Below are 27922 nucleotides of genomic sequence, written 5' to 3'. Positions count from 1 at the left end.
GGCTGCCGTGCTGAGAACATGCCGTGCTGAGAAGACAGCAAGGGAAGAAACTGTTAGGACATTTAACCAATATGCCATTATCCTATAAATCATAATCAAGTAAGATAAAAAAAGAAATCAACAGGAATTAAAACAGTCCCTGGTGACTGCCTGCCTGCCTACTTTGGTTACCATGGCTGTACCCACAGACCAGATGTGTGAAATAAATGTCAGGACTGGTAACAACAGAAGTCCGTATGGATATTGTAGATAAAAGCTTTTATTTACTTAAATTCTCCTAAAATATAAAAACAGAATGGTTTCCTAACTTACAGCTTTTGGCAGTGAGTAAAGGTCATAACAAAGCACAATAAACCCCAACTTGCCAGCTTTTATTTTTTCCCTAAAAGTAAAGTCCATTTTCCTGCATTCATTCATTTAGATGAGATACAAATCAGGTGTCTTTTAAAGTGCCCAAACTCCTACCATTACCGTAACTGCAGATGGGAATTATGAGCAGTTAGAATGCATCCACTTAAGTACTCAAGGTCACTCAAATGCTAAAGAGTTCCTGGTTCCTGAGACAGGGGAAGGATTTTCCTAGAAAATACTTGAACTAAATCCAGGCAAATATGGTCTACATCTTCATCTCGTGGTTCTTAATTCTTTAACATATTGCAAGACGGTTTATTCAAATCTAATTATGTGGTAACAAGACCTGAGAGTGTTTTGTAAAATTTGTTTTAAACATTCCTAGATCCACTTCATTTGCTAATTTTCTATTCTACTATCCATACTTTCCTTTGCTTCATCTGTCTTCTTTTCTTTCCACAAATTCCCGAGAACAATCCCTAACAAAACTATTAGTCCTAGTGTTCGGTTGGAGGTAAATTTATCCCAACAATCCTCAGGTCTGTGGATATCTAGAGTGTAAATCTGTAAGAGAAGATCACAATGCTGCATTAGTATTTAATATAAATTTTCTGGCATCACAAATAAACACATCAGTACAGAGAAGAAAATTGCACTCTCTTATAGGATTTTAAGCAACGGGAAGCCCAAACTGTTTCCAGTGTAGAAAAATCTACCGTTATCTCTCACTGGCTAGGTATTATCTAAGCTGTGTCCTAAAAACTTCCACTTGAGGGGTGCGTGAATGCTTTGAAAGGCAACCCACATTATTTTTAGTTCTAACTAATTAGAAAGCTCTAAATATTTACACTGATCTAAAATCTGCCTCCTACAATTCCTAACCCTCCAGTTCTAGCGTTACTCTTTGGAGCAATGGTTCCCAGCAGGTGAACAAATCCCATTTGGGAAGGACAAGTCTATTGTGCAGGGCTGTCTAGAGCACTGAAAGGTATTTAACATACCTGGCCCTCACTCACTAAATGACTGCGGATACCCCGCCGAGTTTATTTATGATAACTGAAAATACCCCCATGCATGTGGAAATCTCCTTCCCATCCCCACATAGAGGAGGGGATCTGCAATCTAGACCTGCTGTTAGTGACCTAGAACAAATACGTTCCTTTTTCTCCATGGCAGTCCTGCAAATATATCAAAAAAGTGTCATGTCCCTGTCTTATTCATTCCTAGGCTTAACCGTTAGCATCCCTCATTTCCCCAAATATTCTTTATTATGTGGCCTCCAGACTTCAAATCATCATGATTTCCTTTTTTCCAAATACTAGAAGTCTATGTCCATCTTAAAATATTGTGGCAAGGACTGGATAGAAGACCACAAATGCAATTTAGAATTTCAAGATGGGTTTAAATATTGCTTACAGTATTTGTAATTGCCCTCGTAATTTTTGCCTTTGTCCACTAATATCCAGGTGCTTAAATATGGCTAAACATCCATTTTCCTGGCCAGACAATCAATTGATGGTGACAACCCCCACAGTGCTGCGTTATGAGCAAAAGGGGATGCTAAGAAATTCTGAGGAGGAAAATGGTGAAATCTAGAGAATTCTGGAGAATCACAATTCCTACCGTTTAAAATTTCATTGTGAGGAAAACCATGAAGGTGATACAGCATGAGGTTTACTTTGTGGACATTAGGTTTTGGTTTCCTTCTTACTATGTTTTGCAAGTCTTGTTTACACTGGTAAGTAATCTGCAATGATGTGTATAAAACAGATCATCTACAGAGAGGCTAACACCTTTTTGAATCCATTCAAAGAAAGTAACAGTAACACTGATACAAAAATAGAGTCCATTTAGAGGCGCCTGGGTGGCTCAGTTGGTTAAGCGTCTGACTCTTAATTTCGGCTAAGGTCATGATCTCACAGTTCGTGAGTTCGAGCCCCACATCGGGCTCTGAGCTGACAGTGCAGAGCCTGCTTGGGATTCTCTCTCTCCCCCCTCTCTCTGCCCCTACCCTGCTTTCTCCCTCTCTCTCTCAAAATAAATAAACTTAAAAATTTTAAGAAAAAAAAAAAGAGTCCATTTACAAGCAACCTACTTCATTAAAATTAGATTTGGTTCATTCATTTTACAAAAGTAAATAATGTAGATCCCAATATAAGCTTGTGGATGATGGCTGAACACGCTGAAATGACAGTTTCCCACTATGTAGGCAGAATTCTGTCTGACATGTGAGCACTTCGTGTCCTATCTGGCCTTGACTGCTAATGCCAGTGGAACCCATCCCTATGAATGATTAGTTTGCTAACCATCACAGCAGCCCACATATTAAAAATACAGTTATGTTGATCAGTTTGCTTTCAGAGCAATTCAGCTCAACCCACAACCTTTAGACATTGCTGAAATTTTCCCAGACATCAATCAGAAGTAATTCCAGAAAAATCAGAGGGGAAAAAAAAAATCTAGGTTTAGTTTTAGATTATTTCTCTAAACTAATACAGTGAGCTTTTTTAGATGATATGTTGAGGCGGGGGGGGGGGGGTGGTTCAAGATAGTATAAGCCAAGTAGTTGTTTGTTTTAAAGAAGCACGTTGCTTGGTAAACAAAGAGGTTGTTTCTGTTTAAATAGTTTTTACAATTTATAACCCAAGGAAAAATGAGGGAAAGCGTAAGAAAACGGTCAAACCTGGTGTGCCAGATGGGCTCCTACAGCAGCCAGAGCAGTGTAGTAGGGCACGGTCTGAGCACTGTTCACTCCCACCAGGCTCAGCGCCCCCAGCATCGCCACACCGAAGCCACTAAGCCACCGCTTGGTGTTTTCATGGAACCGCAGCGCCGTGGACTTAAGACCAATCAGAGCATCGTCTCTTTTGTCCTAACATCAGAAAGTAATAATAAACTGTGTGGTTTTTATCGGCATACCACAAAATTCACCATTCTGGTTGTATAACTATCACCATTATCTAATTCCAGAAGAAAGGGTCTTTATCTTCCTCCCCCCACCCCCCCCCCAGAAGAAACGGTCTTTCAAAGGACATACGCTGTGAAAGCTGACAGTAACTTGGAAACACAGGCTGATCAGTAACGAATGTGCAGGCCAAATCCAGGTTAAATGTCCCTGCTAAAACTATCTTCCAGCTCTATACATTGCTACATGTCACTGTATTGCTTACCACCCTATGAATGACTTTTAACTCTACACGGACCACATTAGAGTCAAACTCAAGTCTAACTGTTCACATAGCTCCTTCTTCCCTCTGAGTTCTCAAGTCTCAACAACTTCTTGTACATTTTAGTTTCAATCTTGAAGCCGCAGATGCAGAAAAACGCTCCACTGGCACCTGACCACATCTATTCACATTTCACTACTAGTGTGGTTTATTCCTCACCTCTCCCATCAAATCCTCTAAGTAAAGGTCGATTCTGGTGATACACTCCCATCTACCTGCCCGATCTCTTCCAGCAATTTTATTTCTAAGAACTTTCACATACTGTTGTGATTACAGCCACATGATGTCAGAGGCTGTAATGCCCAACTCTGCACCCAGACAGCTGTCTGATAGGCTATCTTTTGGGCTTCCAAATCCAAGTAACAACAAATGCAGGATTAATGTATGTTTTTCCCTTCATACTGTAAGCACCTTCAGGTGCAAACTGTCTTTCATTACATGCAGTACCAAAGTGTGAATGAGTGCGTGGTGTTTTACTGAAGAAGTGAATCTAACTGGAGTACAGATATCCTCATCATTGGTTCCAGACATTACTGTGAAAAGTATAGGCATCTCTTCTGAACGGTCAGTCAAGTTTCACCTCAGGAAATCAGGCTGATTAGAGACCTAGCAATCTTCTTCATGACAATACAAACTCAGTGGGGGAGAGGGGTAAATGAAAGAAAGCACGATGAATTCCAGACTGGAATATCAGAAAACATTCCATCGAACCAACACATATTCTTCAAGTAAATAATTGAGAAGACAGTTACATTTCAGAAAAATACTGAGAAGAAACTGTTTCAAAGTTCGTAATGTAAAAGGAAAATTAAGAACATAAATCAAGAAAAGCAAAAGTGGGGTTTTTTTATTAGCCATATGAAAAAGGCAGTATCAAAAGCTATAAAAATGTTTATATTCCTTAACTAAGTAATACACTCCTAAAAATTTATCCCCAAACACATAAAGATATTGGTGATTAGAACAACATTATTTATAATTGCAAAAACTCTCAGAACTTAAATGGCTCAAATGGACAAATTATTGAAAAGATTTATGGCAAAAAAAAAAAGATTTATGGCATATTAAATCAATGGATTATTATTCTGCAGTCTTAGAGTGGTAATGACAAACAATATGGCAAAGTGCTTACTACCCACACGACTAGGAAAAAGATCTGCCTGGTAGAGGCCTCCACAGAAGGGAGGAGAACGTGGCAGTTAAAAGTCCAGACTGTAGAGACTGTCTGGGTCTGAATCTCAGCTCTGCCATCCACTAACTGTGTGACACAGATATGGTTCTTCTCCACATGTTTCCTCATCTATAAAATGAGGATAATAAAAGCACCTTCCCTCCCAGGTTGTTATGAGGATTAAATTAGTATTTGTAAGGTTTTTTTTTTAAACTGTGCCTGGCAATACAGTATATACAATTTAAATGCTTGTAAATTAAAGAGTTGATCTCTTTGGTAAACATACATATACAGGAAACAAAAATATCTTGTTGGTGCCAAAGAAGTGTGAATGATTTTCTTTTCAGAAAACATACTTTCCCTTTGATGTGGTTCATAAAGTTCTTAAACGGCGATAATAACTAAACCAGAGTTAAGAAAAAAGACATTTTTTACCTGGTGAGCGTAGATAGTATCATAAATTAGCGTCCACATAATTCCAGAAAAATAAAGAGGCAGACAAACAGATGGGTCGCAGGAGCCCTTGATAGCAGACCATCCAAGTAAGGCTCCCCAATTAAAAGTCAACCCTACAATTGGTGAGACAGAGGGAGAGGGCAAAGACACTTTAGACTCCCAAAGGGGGGAGGGGGCACTGGCATGTACCAAGTGCTTCTGCACATCAGGCTCTGTGCACTGTTTGCTACTAGGTCGATTCCTGAAATTCTCTCAGCTCTCTGTGGTGATGACGAGCTACTCTGCACAAAAAAGGAAACGGGTTCAGAGAGGTTAATTGACAATTCAAATAACACAGGTAATAGAAAAAATACTATCACCCTAATACGAGGTTTCACGAGAACATTCCCCCTACCTAGCACGGTGCCTGGCAGCCAATGAATGGTAGAAGCTGGGGTTTCAACTTAGACCTAGCTGAGCCAAAACCTTGTGGTCTGTCCTTTAATCACTCTCCTTCCCCCATAAGTGACAGAAACATGAGTACAGACAGGAACACTTATTCGTTCTGTAAGCCCATCCTGAGGACTGAAAACGAACATCGACATGCGGACGACTCTCAAATCTCTATGTGCACTCTGATCGGCTCTACACTTCAGACTGGACCTGGAACTGTCTGCTCGACATCTCTACCTGCAAGTCCCTCAGGTACCTCATACTCAGTGGGTCTCACAGGTCTTTTCTCAGAAACCCCCTTTCTTCTTTTATTCACTGAAAAAAATGGTTCAAGCATCTAGAATACCTTTAGGAATATTCTAGCTTATTCTAGTAGAAGGTATTTTTGCAATAGATTTTGATTTACCTACCCGTCTTTTGTTTGCTCTACCAAAAAATATTTATTGAATACCTGTGATGTGCCAGGTGCTATGGTAGGTGGTGGGCCATCCACATGCAAAGAAAGCTTTATCTGTTAGGCATTTATTATTTATAACTGGGGAGACAGAGGAAGCTCCCAGCATCTTCTTGTTTAGTTACTGCTGGTGAAATGAGGAAGTGCCACTCCGGAGTGTTGTGGGAGCCAGAGGCGAGACTGGCTAACTTTCTCTGGGAGGGCTAAGGAAGACTTCACAGACAGGGGCTGTCTAAGCTGTCACATACTAACCCTTCCTGCCTGAGTGTGCTTTTCACCCCAACCCTCCAAGTGCTCAGGGCATCCAGGTCAGTCACCTAAAGAGAAGGGTATGGTCAAATCTGTTAATTTTCTTCTTCATGACATACCAGATTTTTAAAAAAGCATTTCAGGAAATAATAATGATGATGATCTTAATAAATATATCAGGTTTCTTAGCCAATAAAAATGGCTAATTACCCTCCCTTAAAATATGAAATTCTATTCTTGGTTTAGAAAACTTTATGACTGACTGGACATTTTATCACTGCCACATTACACACACACACACACACACACACACACACACACACACACACAAAGAAGTTTGAGGGTATCCAAGGAAATACTTGTAGTTATTTCAAGCTCACCCAAGGCTAATTGAGGCCAGTATGTAATTCTTTTCATTAGCGGGTAGGTGATGACAAGAAGTAGGGATGCTGCTCCCAGAGCTATACTGAAATCAAGAAAAAACATTAAAGATTAATGTCACCGTCTCTTAGAAATTGCTAAATAAGACAACAGTAATAATACTAATTGGAAAATGATTGATCTTAAACTATATATTTTGTTACGTAAAATTATTTTCCTGGACCTTGATTAGGATAAAAGATGATTAGAAGGTATTTTAAGTATTATAAAACAACCAAACAAAATAATAATGCATATAGAGCTTTCATACATTAGGTGCTGTTCTAACTGCTTTACATATGCTAACTCATTATAATCTTCACGACAAACCTAAGAGGCAGTTTTATTCTACTTGCTTTTGCAGATGAGGAAACTAAAGCACAAAGAGATTAAGTACTTTCTCGACTGTCACAGAGCCAGTCAGTAGCAGGGCCAGGATTCAAACCTAAGGCAGGATGGCTCCAAAGTCCAACTTAACACCCACTCTATGCTAGTGCCTCTCTAAATGTTGTTTTAGATTACTGGAAATGTCCAAACAGAATCAGAGTCAACACACTCCTCCCTATGTGCACTACGGGTGCTACTCCTCAGAAGAGGACAAGGTCACAAAGCACCTATAAAAGGATGACAGCATAAGATGTTCTTAGGCACCAGCTCATCTAACACCGCCCTCCCAGGACAGACCTTCCAAAAGCATTTTCACGTGATGCTATCAGGGCAAAGTACGCAGTTAAGTCTAGTTTCTATAAAGTGACACTTATTTTTTGTCCTTTTTTTTTTCTCATTTAAGTACTTTCTAAGCAGCCATCTGACGCACAAAAGTTTAATTCTGTCTCTACTTAAGAGACATAGGAATGAATTCTTCCATTTTTTTTCCTTTGTCATTGATAATAAACATGACTCTCGGAAACACCCAGTTAATCTTTTTGCAAAATGAGTATAATTACTTCTATCTACTTTAGAGATACTGTCAGGATAAATAAAATTACACATAAGGGTATATACACACATCCATGTATGTATCTGGAAAAGCTATGAAGGTGCCATGTGTTCCCCAGGGAACATGCAATGAAAGTATAATGGTGGCTCAGGATAAATTAAATGCTGCTCTTCCAATTCCTTTGGCTGAAAACATTCCTGATTTTACAACATGCGGCGACTTATTTATACTTGCTAACTTACAGATGCTCAATAGGTAACCAATAAACAATTCTGTGACAAAGATACTTCTATTTTACTTATTTCTACTTTCTCCACTTCCAAAAGAGAGATTTTTATACACGATTCTGAAAGAGACATTCACTATACCTGTAGTAATTCAGACACAGAAGAACACCCAGTGCCAAGGTCAGCTGTCCCCCGAGGAAAATAAAGGATTGAAAAATTGAGATGTCTCCAGCAGCTATTGGACGATTTGCTGTTCTTACAACCTTAATACATAAAACCAGATACCTTAGCCTCATGTAATGGTTCCATCATGGATTTAAACATGCAATCAAGAGAATGGCCATGGAAAGCACTAAAGCAAAAATAGGAATAAAAAGTGAAGTCAACATTGGAAACACTGCCAAAAATGAAAACTTCATGTTTAAAACAGCTTTGAAAAGTACCAAAAATTCCCACCACTCATTCCACTTCCTTTCCTTCTCCCATCTCCATCTCCAAACAGACAAAACAAAGCAACTTCCTTATCTGGCTATTTAGCTACCCAGCTTATTAGCAAGTATATGCCTAATTTTCAGAGAGCAAGGAGAGACAATAATAATGATAATTCTCAGGAAAAGGGAAATTGCAGTGAATGTTTTGATTACAGGAAGCACTGCAATTAGAAATCAAATGTAAATACAGAAAGAAGACAGATTATCTGGGTTTGAAACTGGGAGTGCTTTTGCCAGGCTATTTAAGAATGCGTCTATAATCTAATATTAATTGTACCCAAATGTAAAGAGCAGACCCAATGTAAGAATATGAACAGACAGAGCTATTATTTGGACAAATAATATACATTATTCTTTTCCTGTGTAGAGATCATGAAATGTGATTATTATACACTGAACCATTAAAAAAAAAAAACATAACCAAAATTGTCATCATTGTTAGAAGAACTCAGGATCTGGGATCCAAGAGCCCAGTGTTCCATCACCTACGGCTGTATGAATTTTGGCAAATTACTTAACCTCTCTTGGGCTTAGGTTACTTTCCTGTTAAAAGAAAAACAGAAAGAGAGAAGGAGAAGAAGAGGACAAAGGGGTACTAAGAACGCCTACCTCATACAGTAAATGCAGTGTCTAAAGCATGTGAGTATGTAATAAATGTTAGCTACTATTAATATAACATATTTTTGTTTTGATTCTGATTTATATCAAGGGTTAGCAAACTATGGCCTGTGGGCCAAATCCAGCCTACTGCCTATTTTTGTTTGGCCCATGAGTAAAAAGAATGGATTTTACTTTTTTAGACAGTTGAAAGTAAGTTAAAAAAAAAAAAAAAGAGTAATGTATTATGATATGTGAAAATAATACGAAATTCAAATTTCAGCATCCATAAATAAAATTCTATTGAAACGAACATATTGTTAACATATTGCATATGGCTGCTTTTGTGCTCCAACAGAATCAAACAGTTGCAACAAAGATGGTATGGCCCACAAAGCCTAAAATATTTACTATCTGGTCCTTTACAGAAAAAATTTGCTGACGCAATTTATAAGCATGCCTCACTGTGCAATACAACAGTTTGTCAAAAGCTACAATGACTCACCTTGGTTACAGTGCCAGAATCGGATCTTTATCTCTGATTTTGTCCCTAGAGTCTTAGTTGGAAATATATTTATGTCTTATATTTGTTGTAGGATGTTACAATTATTCTGGCTAGTACGTGAGTGCTCACAATGTGACACTATTCTGACAACTATGTATGCATCACACCACTGAATCCTTACAACAACCCTGACTTCTAGCCACTCACAAGTTCCTGCCATTTGTTTTAGAAAACTGAGGCAGAAGAAGCTTGGTAACTTTCCAAGGTCACAGATGGTTAGTAGAACAGTCTGTCTAGTCCCACTGACCACACTACTAACCACAGATTATACTGTTGCTTCAGTGGTGATAATTAATTAACCTACCTAAATTTGAAATAATTAACCTAGCTAAATTCGAAAGCTGAAAATAAACAAGCACTCCATCAAAAGACTAAAAATGATGTAATATGATGATCAAAACATATTCCATGTGGTTTTTATGAAACCAGATTGCTCACAGCTTATAAAATTAAATCATTAATACCTGTGCCTTGAGATTATTTTAATGTTTATGGACCTAACGTTCATTGCATGGTTGGCAGATTATATATGTCAAAAAAACACATTAACCCATATATCTGAATAGTAATTCAACTTATCATTTAATATATGAGCAATTTACTTATTATCTAATGTACTAAACAAAACCCAAGCCACAAACATATCTTTATTGATACAGAGTTTTTAAGAAACTATGAGATAAGCATGACAACATGGCCAAGCTTTTTAACTCATCAACATGCAAAAATCCGTGGGAATGCAAGCTGGTGCAGCCACTCTGATAAACAGTATGGAGGTTCCTCAAAAAGTAAAAATAGAACTACCCTATGACCCAGCAACTGCACTACTAGGTATTTACCCAAGGGATACAGGTGTTCTGTTTCGAAGGGACACATGCATCTCAATGTTTATAGCAGCACTATCAACAACAGCCTAAGTATGGAAAGAGCCCAAATGCCCATCGATGGATGAATGGATAAAGAAGATGTGGTATATATATACAGTGGAGTATTACTCGGCAATCAAAAAGAATGAAATCTTGCCACTTGCAACTACGTGGATGGAACTGGAGGGAAATTAGTCAGAGAAAGACAAATATCATATGACTTCACTCATATGAGGACTTTAAGAGACAAAACGGATGAACTAAGGGAAGGGAAACAAAAAGAATATAAAAACAGGGAGGGGGACAAAGCATAAGAGACTCCTAAATATGGAGAACAAACAGAAGGTTACAGGAGGGGTTGTGGGAGGAGGGATGGGCTAAATGGGTAAGGGGCATTAAGGAATCTACTCCTGAAATCATTGTTGCACTGTATGCTAACTAATTTGGATGTAAATTTTAAAAAAATGCAAAAATCTGTTGTGTTCCTTTAGGCTAATAATGAACTATCTGAAACAGAAATTAAGAAAACAATCTCATTTACAATTGCAGTGAAGAATAAAATACCTAGAGACAGATTTAACCAAGGGGGTGCAAGACCTGTATATTGAAAACTACTAAACATTAATGAGAAAAATTAAAGAAAACACAAATAAATGGAAAGATGTCCCATGCTCATGCACTGGAAGAATTCATATTGTTAAAATGTCCATACTACCCAAAACAATCTACAGATTCAATGCAATCTCTATCAAAATTCTAATGGCATTTTCCACAGAAATAGAACAATCCTAAAATTTGTAAGGAACCATGAAAGACCCCAAATAGCCAAAGAAATTTTGAGAAAGAAGAACAAAGCTGGAGGCATCACACTTCCTGATTTCAAACTAGACTACAAAGCTACAATAATTAAAACAGTATGATTTTGGCATAAAAACAGATCAATGAAATACAACAGAGAGCCTAGAAATAAATCCACACATATATGGTCAGTTGATTTATGATCAAGTAGCCAAGACTGTAGTATATTCCCTATAAAATGGGGAAAGAACAGTCTCTTCAATAAATGGTGCTGGGAAAACTGGACAGCTACATGCAAAAAGAATAAATCTGGACTCCTACCCTATAGCATACACAAAATTAACTCAAAATGGTTTAAAGACTTGCATGTAAGACCTGAAACCATAAAACTCCTAGAAGAAAACACAGCAATAAGCCCCCTGACATAGGTCTTGGCAATGATTTTGTGGATCTGAGACCAAAAGCAAAAGCGACAAAAGCAAAAATAAACAAGTGGGACTACATCAAACAAAAAAGCTTCTTCACAGCAAAGGAAACCACAACAAAATGAAAATCAACCTACTGAATGGGGGAAAATGTTCGCAAATCATGTACCTGATAAGGGGTTAATATCAAAATATATAGAGAACTCATATATAACTCAATAGTAAAAAAAAAAAAAACCTAAAAAAAATCCAAATAAAAAATGGGCAGAAGATCTGGATAGACATTTTTCCAAAGAAGACATATAGATGGCCAACAGGCACACGAAAAGATGCTCAACATCATTAATCACCAGAGAAATGCAAATAAAACCACAATGAGGTATCACCTCACACCTGTTAGAGTGGCTAAGAGACAAAGAGACAAGAAATAACACCTATCGACGAGGATGTGGAGAAAAGAGAACTCCTGTGCACTGTTGGCAAGAGTGTAAATTGACACAGCCCCTGTGGAAAACAATATGGAGGCTCCTCAAAAGATTAAAAATAGAACTACCCTCTAATCCAGAATTCCACCTCTGGGTATTTATCCAGGGAAAACAAATACATTAATTCAAAAAGATACATACACTCCCATGTTCACTGAAGCATTATTTACAATGGTGAAAATATGGAAACAATCTAAGTGTCTGTTAATGGATGAACGGATAAAAAGAAATGTGGTACACACACACATATACACAAAATGGAATACAATTCAGCCATTAAAAAAATCTTACCATTTTGCATCTCAAGGTCTTTATGCTCAGTGAAATAAGTCCTACAGAAAGACAAATACCGTATGATCTCCCTTACATGTGGAATCTAAAACAAACAAAACAAAAACTCAAGCTCATAGAAAAAGAGAACAGGTTGGTGGTTGCCAGAGGCCGAAGGGCTAGTGGAATGGGAGAAATGGGTGAACTGATTTTTTTTCCTCCAGTTTAAATAAATTGAACAACAATTTTTTAGAAAAGAACTTGGATTACAAAAGAGAGACGCAGATAACATTTTAATGTCTTTTTTTTTTAACTTATTTTTGAAGGAGAGAGAGAGAGCATGAGCGGGGGAGGAGCAGAGAGAGAGGGAGACACAGAATCCGAAGCAGGCTCCAGGCTCTAAGCTGTCAGCACACAGCCCGATGCGGGGCTCGAACCCACAAACTCTGAGATCGTGACCTGAGCGGACTGAGCCACCCAGGCACCCCCCAATAACATTTTAAGTCATGTTAGCAAAATCTCTTTAATAGTTATAAAATACTCATTTAAGAGCTTTGTTATATGTCTATATAGAATCTGGACTCAAGGCGCCTAGGTGGCTCAGTTGGTTAATATCCAGTTTCGGTTCAGGTCCTGATGTCACGGTTCCTGAGTTCAAGCCCCGGGTCAGGTTCTGTGCCGACAGCAGGGAGCCTGGAGCCTGTTTCGGATTCTATGTCTCCCTCTCTCTCTGCCTCTCCCCTGCTCACACTCTGTCTCTGTCTCTCAAAAATAAACATTAAAATTTTTAAAAAACTAAATAGAAACTGGAATCTTCTAATCAGAGAAAAATGTCATGGGGGAGATATACCTAATCAATAACCCTTTACCTAAGGAGAAAAAAAATCACTTAAAGGGAAACTAAAATCGTTCTATTTTGTTCATTAAAAGCTGGTTGGTTTGAATATTTTTTTAATTAACCTTTTTCTTTTGAGATAACTGTAGATTTATATTCAGTTTTTAAAAACATCTCTGCATTTTGGGGTGCCTAGGTGACTCAGTTGGTTAAGCATCTGACTCTTGATTTCGGCTCAGGTCAGGATCTCGTGGTCATGAGATCCAGCCCCACATCGGGCTCTGCACTGGGCATGGAGTCTGCTTGAGAGTCTCTCTCTCCCTCTCTTTCTATCCCTCCCCTGCTCTTTCTCTCTCTCTATCTAAATAACAAACAAAAGAACCCCCCCCCCCAAATCTCTAGTTTTTAAAAATATAGAGATTGCATATGCCCTTTATCCAGTTTCCCCCAAGAGTAACTCACATTTGCAAAACTTTACAGTAAAATACTACAGCCAGGACTTTGACATCAGCTGCTCTAAACACGTTCAAGAAGTATTTTGAAGCGATACATCCCAGAAGCTGCAATCCTATGGTTATGCAGAAGGAAAAACTAACCAGATGTAGGAACCCCAAATCAACCAAGCATGCTTCTCCTGGCATGGACTAACCTATCCCAATGGGGACAGCGGGACAGAAATGTGTTTATCAGGCAGTTCCTGCCACTTGCCACTATCCTATCTTCCAGCCACACACCAACCACAATGCTCCAGTTGTTAAGCTTTATACTTCATCTCACAGCCAAGCCTCCGTATCTACTGTTCCTTCTGCACAGAGTGACCTTCGCCCTACAGCCCACCCTTTTTTGCCATCTTGTTCTGACACAGTTCAAAGTTCACGCCCCTGGAAAGAAGTTCTCTCTGCTTCTTAGGCTGAGGTAGGTGGTCTTCCGTAAGTTCCCTTGCGGACACCACTTTCACGATAGTGCTGCTGTAGTGTAACCATGAAATTGTGAGGTCAGAAATACTGTCTCTCATCCATGCAATCCTAAAACCTGTCACTGCGTCTCACACACAGCAAGTATTCAATAAACATTTTTTTCAATTAAAAAATACATTATGATACCGTTCTTATGAACTAAAAATCGTTACAGGTGTGCCCTGCTGAAGGAAAATCAGACCAGTATGAAAGGCAAACTAGGGACGATTATTCACTTTACCTAAATGTATAGAAGAGTATTCACTTTATATATTCACTATGGCTTTATTATTTTTTTTAATGTTTATTTATTCAAGAGAGTATACGCACGTGCATGGAAAGGGCAGAGAGAGAGAGAGGGAGAGAGAATCCCAAGCAGGCTCTGTGTTGTCAGCGCAGAGCCGGAGGCAGGGCTTGATCTCATGAATTGAGAGATCGTGACCTGAGCTGAAATCAAGACTAGGATGCTTAACTGATTCAATGACCCAGGGGCCCCCACCATGGCTTTCTTCTAAATCAAAGTTTACTGAGGAGGGCACCTTTTGGGATGAGCACTGGGTGTTGTATGGAAACCAGTTTGACAATACATTTCAAAAAATAAATAAATAAATAAAGTGCTTTTTAAAAAATAAATAAATAAATCGAAAGTTTACTTGATTATTTATTCAAAGATTTAATGAATGATCTTGTACTTGTTATGCACAATTGCTAAGATAAAAGGCAAACGAGATGGATGATTCCCTTGAGAAAATAACAGTCTGTTGAGGAAGAAAGAAATAATTATACACATGCATTAGAGTATGCATAGAAAATAATCGAGAGAAATACAGTGCATCAAATGGTTACATGAAGTTTCTCTGGGCGTTTGGGAAAGGAAATAAGGAACACTTATACTTTCTATACTTTCTATTTTGGTACTGTCCGGATTTTTCAGATTAAACAAACAAGTACTATTTTTCTAAGGAGAAAAAATAATAAAATTGCATTTTTTAAAAGAAATAATCATAGCAAATGCTAATGGGGGCTTCCTTGGCTTGTTTAAATTAAGATTTGATCCTGCCATTTGCAACAACATGGGTAGAACTGGAAGGTATTATGCTAAGTGAAATATGTCAGTCAGAGAAAGACAAAAATCATATCACTTCACTCATATGTGGAACTTGAGAAATTTAACAGAAGACCACAGGGGAAAGGAAGGGGAAAACATAGTTTCAAACAGAGACGGAGGCAAACCATAAGGGCTCTTAAATACAGAGAACAAAGTGAGAGTTGATGGGGTGTGGGTGAAGAAGAGGAGAAAATGGGTGATGGGCATTGAGGAGGGCACTGGGTGTTGCATGTAAGCAATAAATCACAGGAATCTATTCACAAAACCAAGAGCACACTGTACACACTGTATGTTAGCTAACTTGACAATAAATTACATTAAAAAAATTTTTAAGTAAATAAATATTTGATTTACAGAAGAATAGTTACAACTCTAATATATATCTTAAAAAATATTTTTAAATGTTTATTTATTTTTGAGAGAGAGAGAGAGAGAGAGAGAGAGCGTGAGCAGGGGAAGGGGCAGAGAGAGGGAGACACAGACTCTGAAGCAGGCTCCAGGCTCAGAGCTGTCAGCACAGAGCCAAATATGAGGCTCAAACTCAGGTGGTAAGATCATGACCTGAGCCGAAGTCGGTGGCTTAACCAACTGAGTGATTCAGGCACCTGTGTAGTTAATTACCACTGCCTCTTGTATCCCACATATTTCTTCTGTGGTTTACTTTTGATTTTGCCATTCTTGAATAATAATTTTTTTTAAGTTTATTTATTTTGAGTGAGAGAGAGAAAATGCAGGGGAGGGGCAGAGAGAGAGGGAGAGAGAAAATCCCAAGCAGGCTCCACGCTGTCAGTACACAGCCTGAAGTGGGGCTTGATCTCACTATCGTGAGATCATGACCTGAGCCAAAATCAAAGAGTCCGACACTTAACTGACTGAGCCACCCAGGTGCCCCAAGTAACTTTGTTTTTTAATGTTTATTTATTTTGAGAGAGAGAGAGAGAGAGAATGAGTGAAGGAGGGGCAGAGAGAGAGGGAGAGAGAGAATCGCAAGCAGGCTCCAGGCTCTGAGCTGTCAGTGCAGAGCCCGAAATGGGGCTCGAACTCACGAACTGTGAGCTCACGACCTGAGCCGAAGTCGGAAGCTTAACCTACTGAGCTACCCAGGTGCCCATGACTCTAATATATATCTTACAGGAAAGAATGATGGTTGTTTTGGATCCCCGAAGGTTCAGGATGAACTTTTCCTTCGCTCCTCACATCCATACCTTGGCCGTCTAAATTCTAACTCATTTTGTAAAAATGAAGTACACACCCTGCCTACATGGCTGCTCCTGTCGAGAAAGGAAGTACATTGCACTTTGCGACACCCACCATTCAACTGAAAAACGGCACTTATTATGCTGGTACACTAAAGTACACTAAAAAAACCTTTGTTTTTTGTGGAAAGTGATGCCACCATGTTACTCTGCAGAATTGAGAGGAGCCTCCCTATTCCTTTCCAGGAAGAAACTACCTTTTTTTTTTTTTTTTTTTAACGTTTATTTATTTTTGATACAGAGAGAGACAGAGCATGAACGGGGGAGGGTCAGAGAGAGGGAGACACAGAATCCGAAACAGGCTCCAGGCTCTGAGCTGTCAGCACAGAGCCCGACGCGGGGCTCAAACTCACGGACGGTGAGATCATGACCTGAGCCGAAGTCGGCTGCTCAACCGACTGAGCCACCCAGGCGCCCCAAGAAACTACCTTTTTATCATAGTCCCGGTCCCACATGTCATTAATAGTACAGCCTGCTCCACGCATCAGAACAGCTCCAGTGCCAAAGAGGGACAACATGTACCAATCTGGAAAACAACCTGGTTCAGCTGCTAAACCAATGCTCCAAGTACATGGCAGGTACAACAGCCAGGTTCCTAAGCAAAGATAAAAGACAAAAAAGATGCATATTCAAGTTAGTTATCTGTCTTTAGTTTAAACACTACATCCCAGAGAAGTAAAGAACACAAAGTCAAAAACACATGACAAAACCGTGAAAATAAATGTACAACTCATATCACAAAGGAATCTTCGGCCCAAGATGTAGGGTTCCTAGAAACTGGAAAGAGATCACTAGTCCAATGGAAAAACAGACAAAAAAGATAAAGTTCACAGACAAAGAACTACAAATGATTCTTCTTTATGTGAAAGATCACCTTTGAGAAATACACATCAAAATTACATTGAGATAACATTTTTCACGTGTCAGATGGGCAAAACCCAAAGTCTGACCACACACCCCGAAGTGTCTGATACGCATTTCTCATGAGGTCACCAAGTGGTCCAACCCATATGGAGGACAACCAAAAAATTTTTACCCTGTGTGCGCTCACCCCCACTCACCAAATACATGTATTTGAATGTCAGTATGTTCATAGACCGTGTCAGGGAGGATACATTAGAAACTGATAATAATATTGGTCTCTGGGGAGGGGAACTGGGTGGCTGGGAAACAGGGGAGGAAGACTTAGTTTTCATTCTACGTCTTTGCACTTTCTGAATTTTGTGTCATATGCATGCATTACCTCTAAAAAAAGTTAGTAAAACTTTCTTTACTGTTGTTAGCACAATAAAATAAAATAGGCTGGAGGGAGGGAGATCATTAACCTACTGTTTTTTAAATATTTTGCAGCTACATGCACAAATGGGATTCGTTCTTGGCACACAGCCCAAAAGCTAGATGAAATTAAGCTAAAACCAAATAGACCATACAGATGGGAGACTTCACATGTGAACTCTGATATTCTACTTTCAAAAGAAAGTCTTTCAACAAATGTTTGGCTATGGTGCCTATTAAGATAAATTCTGAGCTTTCCTTCCCAATTCAGCCACGTAAGAGGAAAAGGGGATGTGGCTAAATAAAGGTGAGATCCTATACAAAAATGGCCAAATGACAAAGTGCCTATAATCATATTTATGCTTCATAAGTTTAACCTTTATTCATTTACAGGAATTTATAAAGCACATATGGGAACTAAGAATACAACAGTGACTAAAAGAGAGAGCCTTCCTGCCTTCACCCAGCTTATAAATGAAAAGAAAGAAATACAACTAAACAAATAACAACAACAAAATAGATCAATTCAAAAACAGGGCAAATACAGGATCCTATAAAGGCAGAAAACAGTGCCACCCAAGTCACTGGGGGAGGGATCAGGGAGGACACAGAAGAAAAGATAAGGAGAGGCTGAAAACAAGAAATTTGAGTCCAGACTCAAATTCGGGTTCAGGGTGTCTGAGACTGACTCATATTGGGTGTGTCCCTTATAAAACAACAGCAACGACCGCTCACATTTACTGCAGGTTCAGGAAATGTTAGCCACTGTTTTAAATGCTTTATTCATGCAAACTCATTTAATCCTCAACCACACCCTTACAGAGTAAACTCTATTACTGTTTCTATTTTACAGATGAGGAAACAAATGCACAGAGAGGTTACGTGAAACAAGTGAAACAACGGGTTGAACTACTTCCTTTTTCCTGGACCTACCAGGACCGCTCAGAGGGGCAGGGTTACTCTGAAACAAAAGAATACCACTTGAAAGGCATTATTTTCCTGGTGCAATTAGAATGAGTCTATTTAAAAAAGAATTCTGGAGAGAAAAGATGTGTAATCACCTATAGCATTTCGTGTCAGGAACAAGACTTCCTTTGCCATCAGTCTATATTATAGGTACTATAGGCACTTACCTATAGGAACCGGTAGGGCATCCCTGTGGATGAGGGGGGTTTCTATAATCAAGGGGAAGGTCAGACATTCGGTTTGATGTCTGCCACTAATAAGTGGAGTGATGCTGGACACTAAAGTATACTAAACTTTAAGGTTCAGTCTTCCTTGAGTACAAATGAGGGGAAAGAATATCTACTTCTCAGAGTTGTTAGGAGGAAACAATACTAGTGATGATGAATATAAAAATAGTAATAGCAAATACACAGCTGTTACTATGTGCTGTCATGGAACACTTGATTCTCACGACAAACCTATGAGATAGGCACTATTTTCAATATACCCACTTACCAAATACAAAAGTTGAAGCACAGAAAAAGTAATTCGTCCTAGGTCACAAAGGCAAAAAGTGGCAGAGTTGACATGTAAAGTTAGGTTTGTAGACTTTGGTCTGGTTCTAGTCTGTCCAAGGTCAATGCTGAGTGATAACTCAGTATACCTAAATCTCTACAAACACTTGAGTTCCTATTGCTCCTTTGTGCTCCTGATTCTCAGCAACAGCTCTTTTCTTTCTTCCCTATTACACTGTCCTTATTCTCTCTTCCATGAAGAAGGATGCAGAGGTGACGAGGACGCAAACAGAAAGAAAGGCCTATTGTAGGAAAAGGAAAAATTCTCTGGGAGATGAAATAAAATGAGCAAGTTCTGAGAGGTGTGGGCAGAATGGGCAGACCAAAAAGCCTGTGTAAACTGACTCCAAGAACTTTACTAAATTACATATTATCTTCAAGACAACGTAATTACCCATAAAGGCAGTAAAACAAAAATTACACCATCAATTTAGTGTAAAGAGTGCCACCTGCTGAAACTTTCTGGAATACTATAGTTTGTGACATCTGAAAGAAGCTGCAATCCATTCTGAAAAACAATGAAACCCACTTTGGTTTATAAAAACAAATCAACTATAGCAAAGTAAAACAATGAACATACAACTTACCCCACAAAAGAAGAATTTAAATGAAGAAATACCAAACTTATAAATTCTGTCAATTTATTGTTCCTGGCATACAGTAGGGCTCAAAAAATGTTTGTTGAATGAATTGCAACACAGTACTATTAGTAAATTGTCTTAAAAAACCCTACAATTATCACTTTATTTAGAACTAGAGCGTGCAAGCTGGTATCTTCTTAACATACATAACTATTACCCCAGCCTTCTCCAATTCCCTCTTCTCAGGTATTAATGCCAAACATTTTCTTGAGCACTTATTATGTCAGTCATTGGTCTAAGGACTCAACACACATATATATAAAATAATTTTCATGACAACCTTATAAAGTCCGTATCATCAGTATCTTCATTTTATAGATGAGAAAAGAAGAGGTCTGATTCCAGCGTTTTACTTGGAACAACTATGTAGCTAGCCTCTTATGTGGTGGGATGGTCAGCCACTAATGCAAAAAGCCAGAGGTTTATGGCTATGGGAATAATGGCAGCTGTTGATCTGTCCTGGATGTCTGTAAGCCTACACTGCAGCTCCGTCAGACACCAAAACAGAATTATAGTTATGCTTTAGATTAGACCTAGGCTTGGAAATTTATGCCTATCAACTTGTATCTGGACCCAAAATGCAAGGGGTCATGATGGCAGGACTGTCCCTATTATTTAATTTGCTTTTATACTTTAATAGCTAATCGTTACAACTCTTAGTGCTCTGATCCCAAATAAGTAGTGCATAAACCTAGAATACCACAAGCAAGACCTACATTTGGGTCTTGGCTAGGCCAAGGTGGAGTGAATGCATCCAGGCATCTGAATGTATTTCCCTGCATTGCAATGGCAAATGCTATCATCTTAGATGACCTGGAGTTTAAGCTCTGCCCCTCCCTCACCACTGTCCATCCTTCTTTGGTTCAGCTCTTATCCAGCCTCGCCTCCCAGTATTTTCTACACCCAACTGCCAATCTAGATCAACTCATATTCTTGATGTTCCAACTCTCCACCCTTGAGTCTTTGCAAAAACATTTCCCCCAACCATGAATATATCTCCTCTGCAAAATCTACCTGTCCTCTGAGATACAATTTGCTCTTGACGCTTTCTAACAATGGAGATCCACACTACTTACTCCTTTTCCTACAGCACTTGGCCACCTGTACCACTAACGTTTGATCTCCTTTCCCAGCTCACCCAATAATTTGTCTTTTTCCACCAAGACTAGGAGTTCCTTGAAAGCGGTGAGTGTGTATAGCTCTTTCCGTCCCTGAGGCTAGGTGATACGGCCGGAATTGGTTTGATACTATTGCCAAGCTATGTAGGAGGCACTAGACAGAAATGTCCCATTTTTGTGGCGCTTAGACTGTATTGGAGACTCAATCAACCAATAAATGCATCAGGTTAGTTAGTGGTGAGTATTGTGAAGGAAAATGGAGGGTACAGATGTAAAGAATGAGGTGGCAGATGTTATTTTAAATAGGAAGGTCACGGAAATCTTCGGAGGCGACAGTTAGCTGATAGGCGGTCCATAAGTGCTGTACCTGCTGCATTCACCTGAATTAAATCTTTCGTGTTACGAGTGGTGGAGGGCAAAGCTAGGACTCAGCATCAAAACTCGGTTCACCTGGTCTGGTTCTGCTTCCCTCAGTTGTAATGACAGTTCCAGGTTTTTGCTTTGGGAGCCTTAAAGAATTACAAGAAGGATCAAACATAATGAATGTGGACGTGTTTCGATATTGTAAATCTGTGCACAAAAAGGGACACAAGAACGGAACTTCCACTCGATTCACTGTTTACACAAGGGCCAACTTTTTGCCCGTCCCGAGCACTCAGGATTCAGGGGATGTGAAGGCCCGCGAGCCACTTCAGGGACCTCCCCTCCGGGCGTTCCGAGACTATCGGCCGCCTGGCAGCTTCTCCGCTACTCCCGCTTCTCCGCTATTCCCGCATCCCCGCGGTGCGTCCGCTCGCACTCACCAATAGGCTTGTCCAAACGCATGAGGCGCAAGTAGGGCTGCAAGGGGCGGGGCGCCGAGTTCACGACCGCGGCGGCCGACAGGCTGAGCCGACGCCTGCGCGGTCCCGGCCCGGCAGAAGGCTGCCAGTGCCTGGCGCGGGGCGTGCCGGCCGCGCGCGCGAAGGCCAGCGCGCCGGAATCCCGCAGCCACGCCTGCGTCATTACCCGCAGGCTCCGCGCGAGCCCCGCGCCGCGAACACCCAGCATGGCGCTCGGGAGGGCGTGGCTCCATACAGGACTGAGGTCGTTCTCTGGCGTCAGGTCGCGGCAGGCTTGCGGAGTGACGTCAGTGGACGACGGTCCACGCCTGTCGGACTGGGTGGGGTTGCGGTCGGAGCCTTTCTAGTTATGGTGAGGTAGGGATTGTCGTGGTCGCTTTAACCCGGGGCGGTGTCTTAGTTAAGGGGAATTCCCATTATCCGCTTTCTCACTAAATGAACAAGGATGGTGTTCATTTATTGGGAACAGTTGTACCAGGAAAAAAAAGAAAGCCTCGGAAAACCTACCAAAACATTGATTGCGGGCAGGTGTTTTCTTTTTAAAGCTAAAAGGGCGCCAAACGCCAAATGTAAGAATGTAAATTAAAACCGCACTCAGAGTTAAGGGACATTCATTACACAGTGAAAATCTTAAATGTGACAGTCAATTTAGAGGACTTTTCTGCAATCAAGAGGCAGTGAGCCTTGTGGGATGGTAAGAGGCTGCAGCTAGAACATCTGGTCATGCTCTTAATTACAGCCAATTCGTGGATAGCGCTGTCTGCCAGGCACTGTTACGGGCACTATGCACGGATTATCCCATTTAACCACTTAGTGACCATGGGTAAGTCACTCATCTGCATTGTAGTATTCTAGAGAATTGCGTTAGTCTTTTTTTTTTTTTTTTCTTTAATGTTTATTTGTTTTTGAGGGAGAGAGAGCACAACCAGGGGAGGGGCAGAGAGAGGGAGACACAGAATCCGAAGCAGGCTCCAAGCTCAGCTGTCAGTACGGAGCCCGATCAGGAGCTCTAACTCACAGACCATGAAATCATGACCAGAGCTGAAGTCAGACGCTCAACCGACTGAGCCACCCAGGCACCCTCAATTGCTTTAGTCTTTAAACCCCTTTCCTTAAAACCAGAACAGTGATTCTGTGATATCGTGAGGTTCCAGTGGTGGTAGGAGGGGACAGTCCTTGATAATTCTACAAAACTAGCTCACAACTTGTTCACTGCCGACAGAGGGATCAAGGCATCAGGAAGTTTTACTATGTAATTGTAAAGGAATAAACACACTTCCTCCTGTATGTGTTACCTCTACTCTCAGTACTCGGCTACAACACTACATCACTTCTGAAACCAGATGTGTGGGTTTTCCACATATCAAGTACTTCTGTGACAAAATGTGGAGTCCTATCATTTAACTCAATTCTGGCACCTGCTATCTAAAGATACCATCAGATCCCACAGGTTAAGGGTTTGGCCCCACAAGACAGTTCCTTGCCCCACTTCAGATGCTAAATGCAAGTCCAGGTTATGACCTGTGCTTCTGACCTATTGGCTGTGGATTGGAGGTTCTGAAGACCCCTTCTTCTGTTTGATTAATTTGCTAGCGTGGTTCACAGAACATAGGAAAATATATTACTTACTGTATTACTGGTTTATTATAAAAGTGTGTAACTCAGGAACAACCAGATAGAAGAGATGCTTAGGGCAACATATGTGGGAAAGGGCCCAGAGCTTCCATTTCCTACTCTCCCTAAACTCTCTTCATGTGTTCGCCAACCCTAAAGCTCTCTGAACCTTGTGGTTTTGGGTTTTACTGTGGACACTTCATTACATAGGCATGATTGATGACATCCTTGGCCATTGATGACTGAACTCAATCTCTAGCCCCTTTTCCTTCCCTGGATGTTGGATGTTGGGCTAAAAGTCCCAATCCTTTAATAACACGTGGGTTGGTTCCTCTGGCAACCAGCTCCCAACCTTCAGGACTTTCCAAAAGTCCCCTTGTTAACAAAACCTCAGGTTTTGGGCTTCATAAGCCAGGTTTTGGGCTCCTTATGAATGACAAAAGACACTCCTATCACTGAGGAAGTTCTAAGAGTTTAGGAACTTTGTGCCAGGAACTAGAGAGAAAGACCAAGTATATTTATTATACCATAGTTATATATATATATATATGTGTATATATATATACACATATATATATATACACACACATATATATATACATACACACATATATACATATATATGTATATATATATATAATATTAAATATAATCTATAAATATTTATTTAGAGAGAGCACAGTGGCATTTTGAAGCCTAACTTGTACCTGCTGGCTTTGCAGCTTGCTCTCAGAAGTTAGAAACAGATAAGCTCACTTTTAAGAACAGGTAACTGGAGCATATTGACGCACAGTAACCCAGAGACTGCCAGTCTTTTGAAGCCAAAATAAATAGATTAAGCACTCAATTAGATAAAACAGATAAAGCACTTCAATTAATAATTTGTAAACCTGCCTCTGGGGATGAGGAAAGCTCTAAAGTGACAGCCCTTGCTGATCCAGCCATGTGGCATGGACTTTTCCTACCTATTCTCACCCAGTTATGAAAGTTACAATATTTTGCTGGATCAGATTTGCTACAGAAGGAAAGAAGGTCTTGGAGGTTATTGGAGGACAGTGAAAAACTTCTGAGGCTGCATTAGTCCTGGGATAAGGGTGCTTTTGGGGGATCTGCATCGTTGTGGGATGTCTCGGGTAGTTGGAAGACAGGGCCAGCATTACTGGAGGGGAACTCCTGGCCATTCAGCCATTCTTATACACGTCTTGCTAAATTAATTAAGCAAGGAAGCCATTAAATGGATGTAGCTCCAATGCTGTGACAGCCAAAATTTAAGCCTATAAAATGCCATAGGATTATGAAATCAAAATACTAAGAACAACCAATCACAGATAGCCAATTAGGCTTTAAGCTATAGCCAATCGAATAATTTCTTTGCTTCTACACTTTTCCCTGTAGTGTAAGACTTTGCCCTGGCTCCTGTCCAGGGAGCTTTCCTAACCACTTGCATTTGGAGCTGCCCAATTCAAAACAGTAAAGGCTCAAATAAACTCTTAAATATTTTAATGTGTCGCAGTTTCTCCTTTAACAGTTTCAGTGCATTTTTCATCTGAATTCTTAAACTCAAGCCCAACAAAGACATTGCTTTGGCCTTTGGAAAGATGGGTTTCTGTAGGCATATCGAGGACTTAGATTGTCTCTGAAGCGGAATATACCAATATAATGTGATCCTTAGTTATACGTCTTAGAAGCCTCTCAGTATATATGTAGATTTGGGGGAGAAAATCCCACCTTTTCCTTTCCTTTTCATCATTTTTAGGAGATTTAAATTTGGAGTGAAAATGATACACATTATCCTGTCTTTGATGAAAAGAACCCAGGGGAGATACAAAGAAAACTGAAGCCTCCAGACAGCCTTTTTCCTGCAGCTCAATGCAAAAAAGTGCTCACTGCAGATGTGGTCCCACAATTGTCATCATCAGTGAGTGCCCTCATCTGGAGCTAGGCTTCCAGCTTGCTTGGTGGGCTCATTGCTCTAGAGCAATCATTAGACTTGTGAGCAGAGCAGGTTTTGTGTTTGTTGGAGAAACAGCCCTAGAACTGGATTGGGGTCAGGGGGAAGAGATGAAGGGGAAAGTTGAGTTTCTGAGTTTTCTATTTTGTTTGACCACACTCTCTACCACTGAAACTCATGTGAGAGAGCAGTGACTTTCCATTACTATCACTCTGGCTTTCAGAGTTATAGACCTAGTCCTTCAGTTATATGCAATTGTTCCCTCCTTAAACACCGGGAGAACTTTGCTTATTCTGTTTTACAGAATTTAAGTAATTTTCCTTTGTATTATACTAATTTTATGTTCTCATTTTGATTGTAAACCCCTTAAAGTTAGGTATTTAACAAAATTTAACAAGGTGTTTATTGAATTCTTGTTTTATGAAAGCACTGTGCATAGCACAGGGTATGTCAAGGGGGAAAGCACTATTGTCAAGGAGAACAGACTAGAGGGGACAACAGACAGCATTTGATACTAGGTGGCAGTGCTGTGTTATATAGGCCCAGGGCACTGTAGGCGCGCTCAGGAGGAATATCCTGTTGAGCTTGGGAGTGGTGAGGTCAAGAAAGTCTTCCGGAAGTGATGTGTGGTCTGAGATCTGAGGTTCAGGTCCAAATTAACTAAGCCAAGATGGATAGGAGGAGGAGAGGAGATGGAGGCAGGACGTGCTAGTCTAAGAGCACATACAGGGGCCCCTGGGGGGCTCCGTCGGTTAAGTGTCCAACTTTGGCTCAGGTCGTGTTCTCACAGTTCATGGGTTCGAGCCCCACATTGGGCTCTGTGCTGACAGCTCAGAGCCTGGAGCCTGCGTCAGATTCTGTGTCTCCCTCTCTTTCTTCCCCTCCCTCACTTGCACTCTGTCTCTCTCTTGAAAATAAATAAACAATTTTTAAAAATAAATAAAATAAGAGCACATACAAAGTTCTGAGGAGTAGGGAGATAGATCCTCCTGAATTTCTCAGGGCTCCTATGAAAAGAACTGGCCTTCTGGGCTAGAGAGATGTGTATAGTATAATGATAGAGAATGTTCACCTTCATCCCCCCTAGAAATATTTTACTTTTTATGTACCATGAAGATCCAATCTATAGCCCTTTGTCTAGTGAATTGCTCTGATCCAGAAGGATAATAAAATTTCTTATCTCCCTGAAATGGACACATGGTTAAACCCAAACTAGGCTCCTAGGTTAAGCTCTGTGTTGTTTCCCCAGTAATTCCCAATTCTCCTATTCTCTGAAACCAACTGTGTGTCCTAAATTCAACTCATTTCTGTAATTCACTAGACAGAGTTAGTGCAGACCCCATTATTTAAGTCAGTCCCCCAAGACTACCCCTACTTCAGATGCCAGCAACAAATGGGTCTTCAGGATAACTCTACTTTTGCCTTATGGATTACATATTTGAGCATTCCTGTGGTCCTCCCTCAGGTTTGAAATCCAGAATTCAAGGAAGCATCACATTTATGGTTATATTTTATTCTAAAAGATATAAATGAACAGCCAGATAAAGAGGCATACATAGGACAAAGTTCAGAAGGGTCCAAAACACAGAAATGTCCCTATGGAGTCAGATTGAACCACTCCCCCGCCATATCAACATGTCCAACAACCAGGAAGTACTCTGAATCTTGCTGTTCCAGAGTTTTTTAAATCAATTCTTCACTATAAAGGCACTATTGATTAAATCATTGATCATCAGTGATTGATCTTAGTCTCCAGCCTCTCGCCTCTCTCCTGTCTCCTGGGGCTCTTTCCTGGGTCTCTAGCTTGCTGCCCTACTCTGCAGATGTGGGACTTGCCAGCCTCCATACTCATGTGAGCCAATTTCTTAGAATAAATCCTATATATATGTATATCATGTATATACACATATATAATCTGGTTTTATTTTTCTAGATACTTAAAACAGGAGCATAATACCTAGTAGACAGTGAATAATTCATTCACTCCACAAATATTTGTTTAAATGATGAGTTAACCAGAACACTTCATTTTATGGTAATCTGCTCCCCCTCCAACCCCTCTGTTCTCCATGCTTTCACTTTCCAGTGGTTTCACTTACCTGAGGTCAATTGTCATCCAGAAGCAGATGATTTTCCTCCTGACAAATCATCAGAAGGTCAGCCTCTGTTGTAGCCTCAGGCTACATCACAGTGCCTACATAATTTACTCCATTTCATCTCATCATGCAGGCATTTTATCATTTCCCAAGAGAAGGGTGCCCTACAAGAAGAAGAGTCAGTGCAGTACAATAAGATATTTTGGGAGAGAGAGGGAGACTACATTCACATAATTTTTATTATAGTATATTGTTATAACTTCTATTTTATTATTCATTTTTAATG

At 40.0% G+C, this 27922-nt stretch overlaps 1 protein-coding gene across 2 annotated transcripts; it reads right to left on the bottom strand.

Annotated features, from left to right (window-relative positions):
• Window positions 1-239: 239 nt before the first annotated feature.
• Window positions 240-22224, bottom strand: COQ2 (coenzyme Q2, polyprenyltransferase). 2 transcript variants are annotated; one of them, XM_047855985.1, is made up of 7 exons: window positions 21937-22224; window positions 17008-17174; window positions 8069-8190; window positions 6721-6806; window positions 5185-5318; window positions 3035-3223; window positions 240-915 (listed from the first exon to the last, which is right to left on the bottom strand). In XM_047855985.1, the coding sequence occupies exons 1-7, from the start codon at window positions 22181-22183 to the stop codon at window positions 751-753; spliced, it is 1110 nt and encodes a 369-aa protein (XP_047711941.1). In that variant the 5' UTR covers window positions 22184-22224; the 3' UTR covers window positions 240-750. The 2 variants fall into 2 exon arrangements, with proteins under 2 accessions (XP_047711941.1, XP_047711944.1); XM_047855988.1 differs by having other exon boundaries at window positions 8069-8112.
• Window positions 22225-27922: the final 5698 nt, after the last annotated feature.

The sequence above is a fragment of the Prionailurus viverrinus genome, chromosome B1 (genome assembly GCF_022837055.1).
Source record: "Prionailurus viverrinus isolate Anna chromosome B1, UM_Priviv_1.0, whole genome shotgun sequence".
Taxonomy (NCBI): domain Eukaryota; kingdom Metazoa; phylum Chordata; class Mammalia; order Carnivora; family Felidae; genus Prionailurus; species Prionailurus viverrinus.
This window is presented reverse-complemented; position numbering and strand designations above follow the sequence as displayed.

Excerpts from the sequence above, each read along its gene's own strand:
- COQ2 (XM_047855985.1), bottom strand. The coding sequence starts at position 22,183 with ATGCTGGGTGTTCGCGGCGCGGGGCTCGCGCGGAGCCTGCGGGTAATG. Across the intron at positions 17,175-21,936 it reads GCGTTTGGACAAGCCTATTG|GAACCTGGCTGTTGTACCTG; the intron begins GTGAGTGCGAGC and ends ATCTTTGCTTAG. Across the intron at positions 6,807-8,068 it reads CTGTGTCTGAATTACTACAG|TATAGCTCTGGGAGCAGCAT; the intron begins GTATAGTGAATG and ends TCTTGATTTCAG.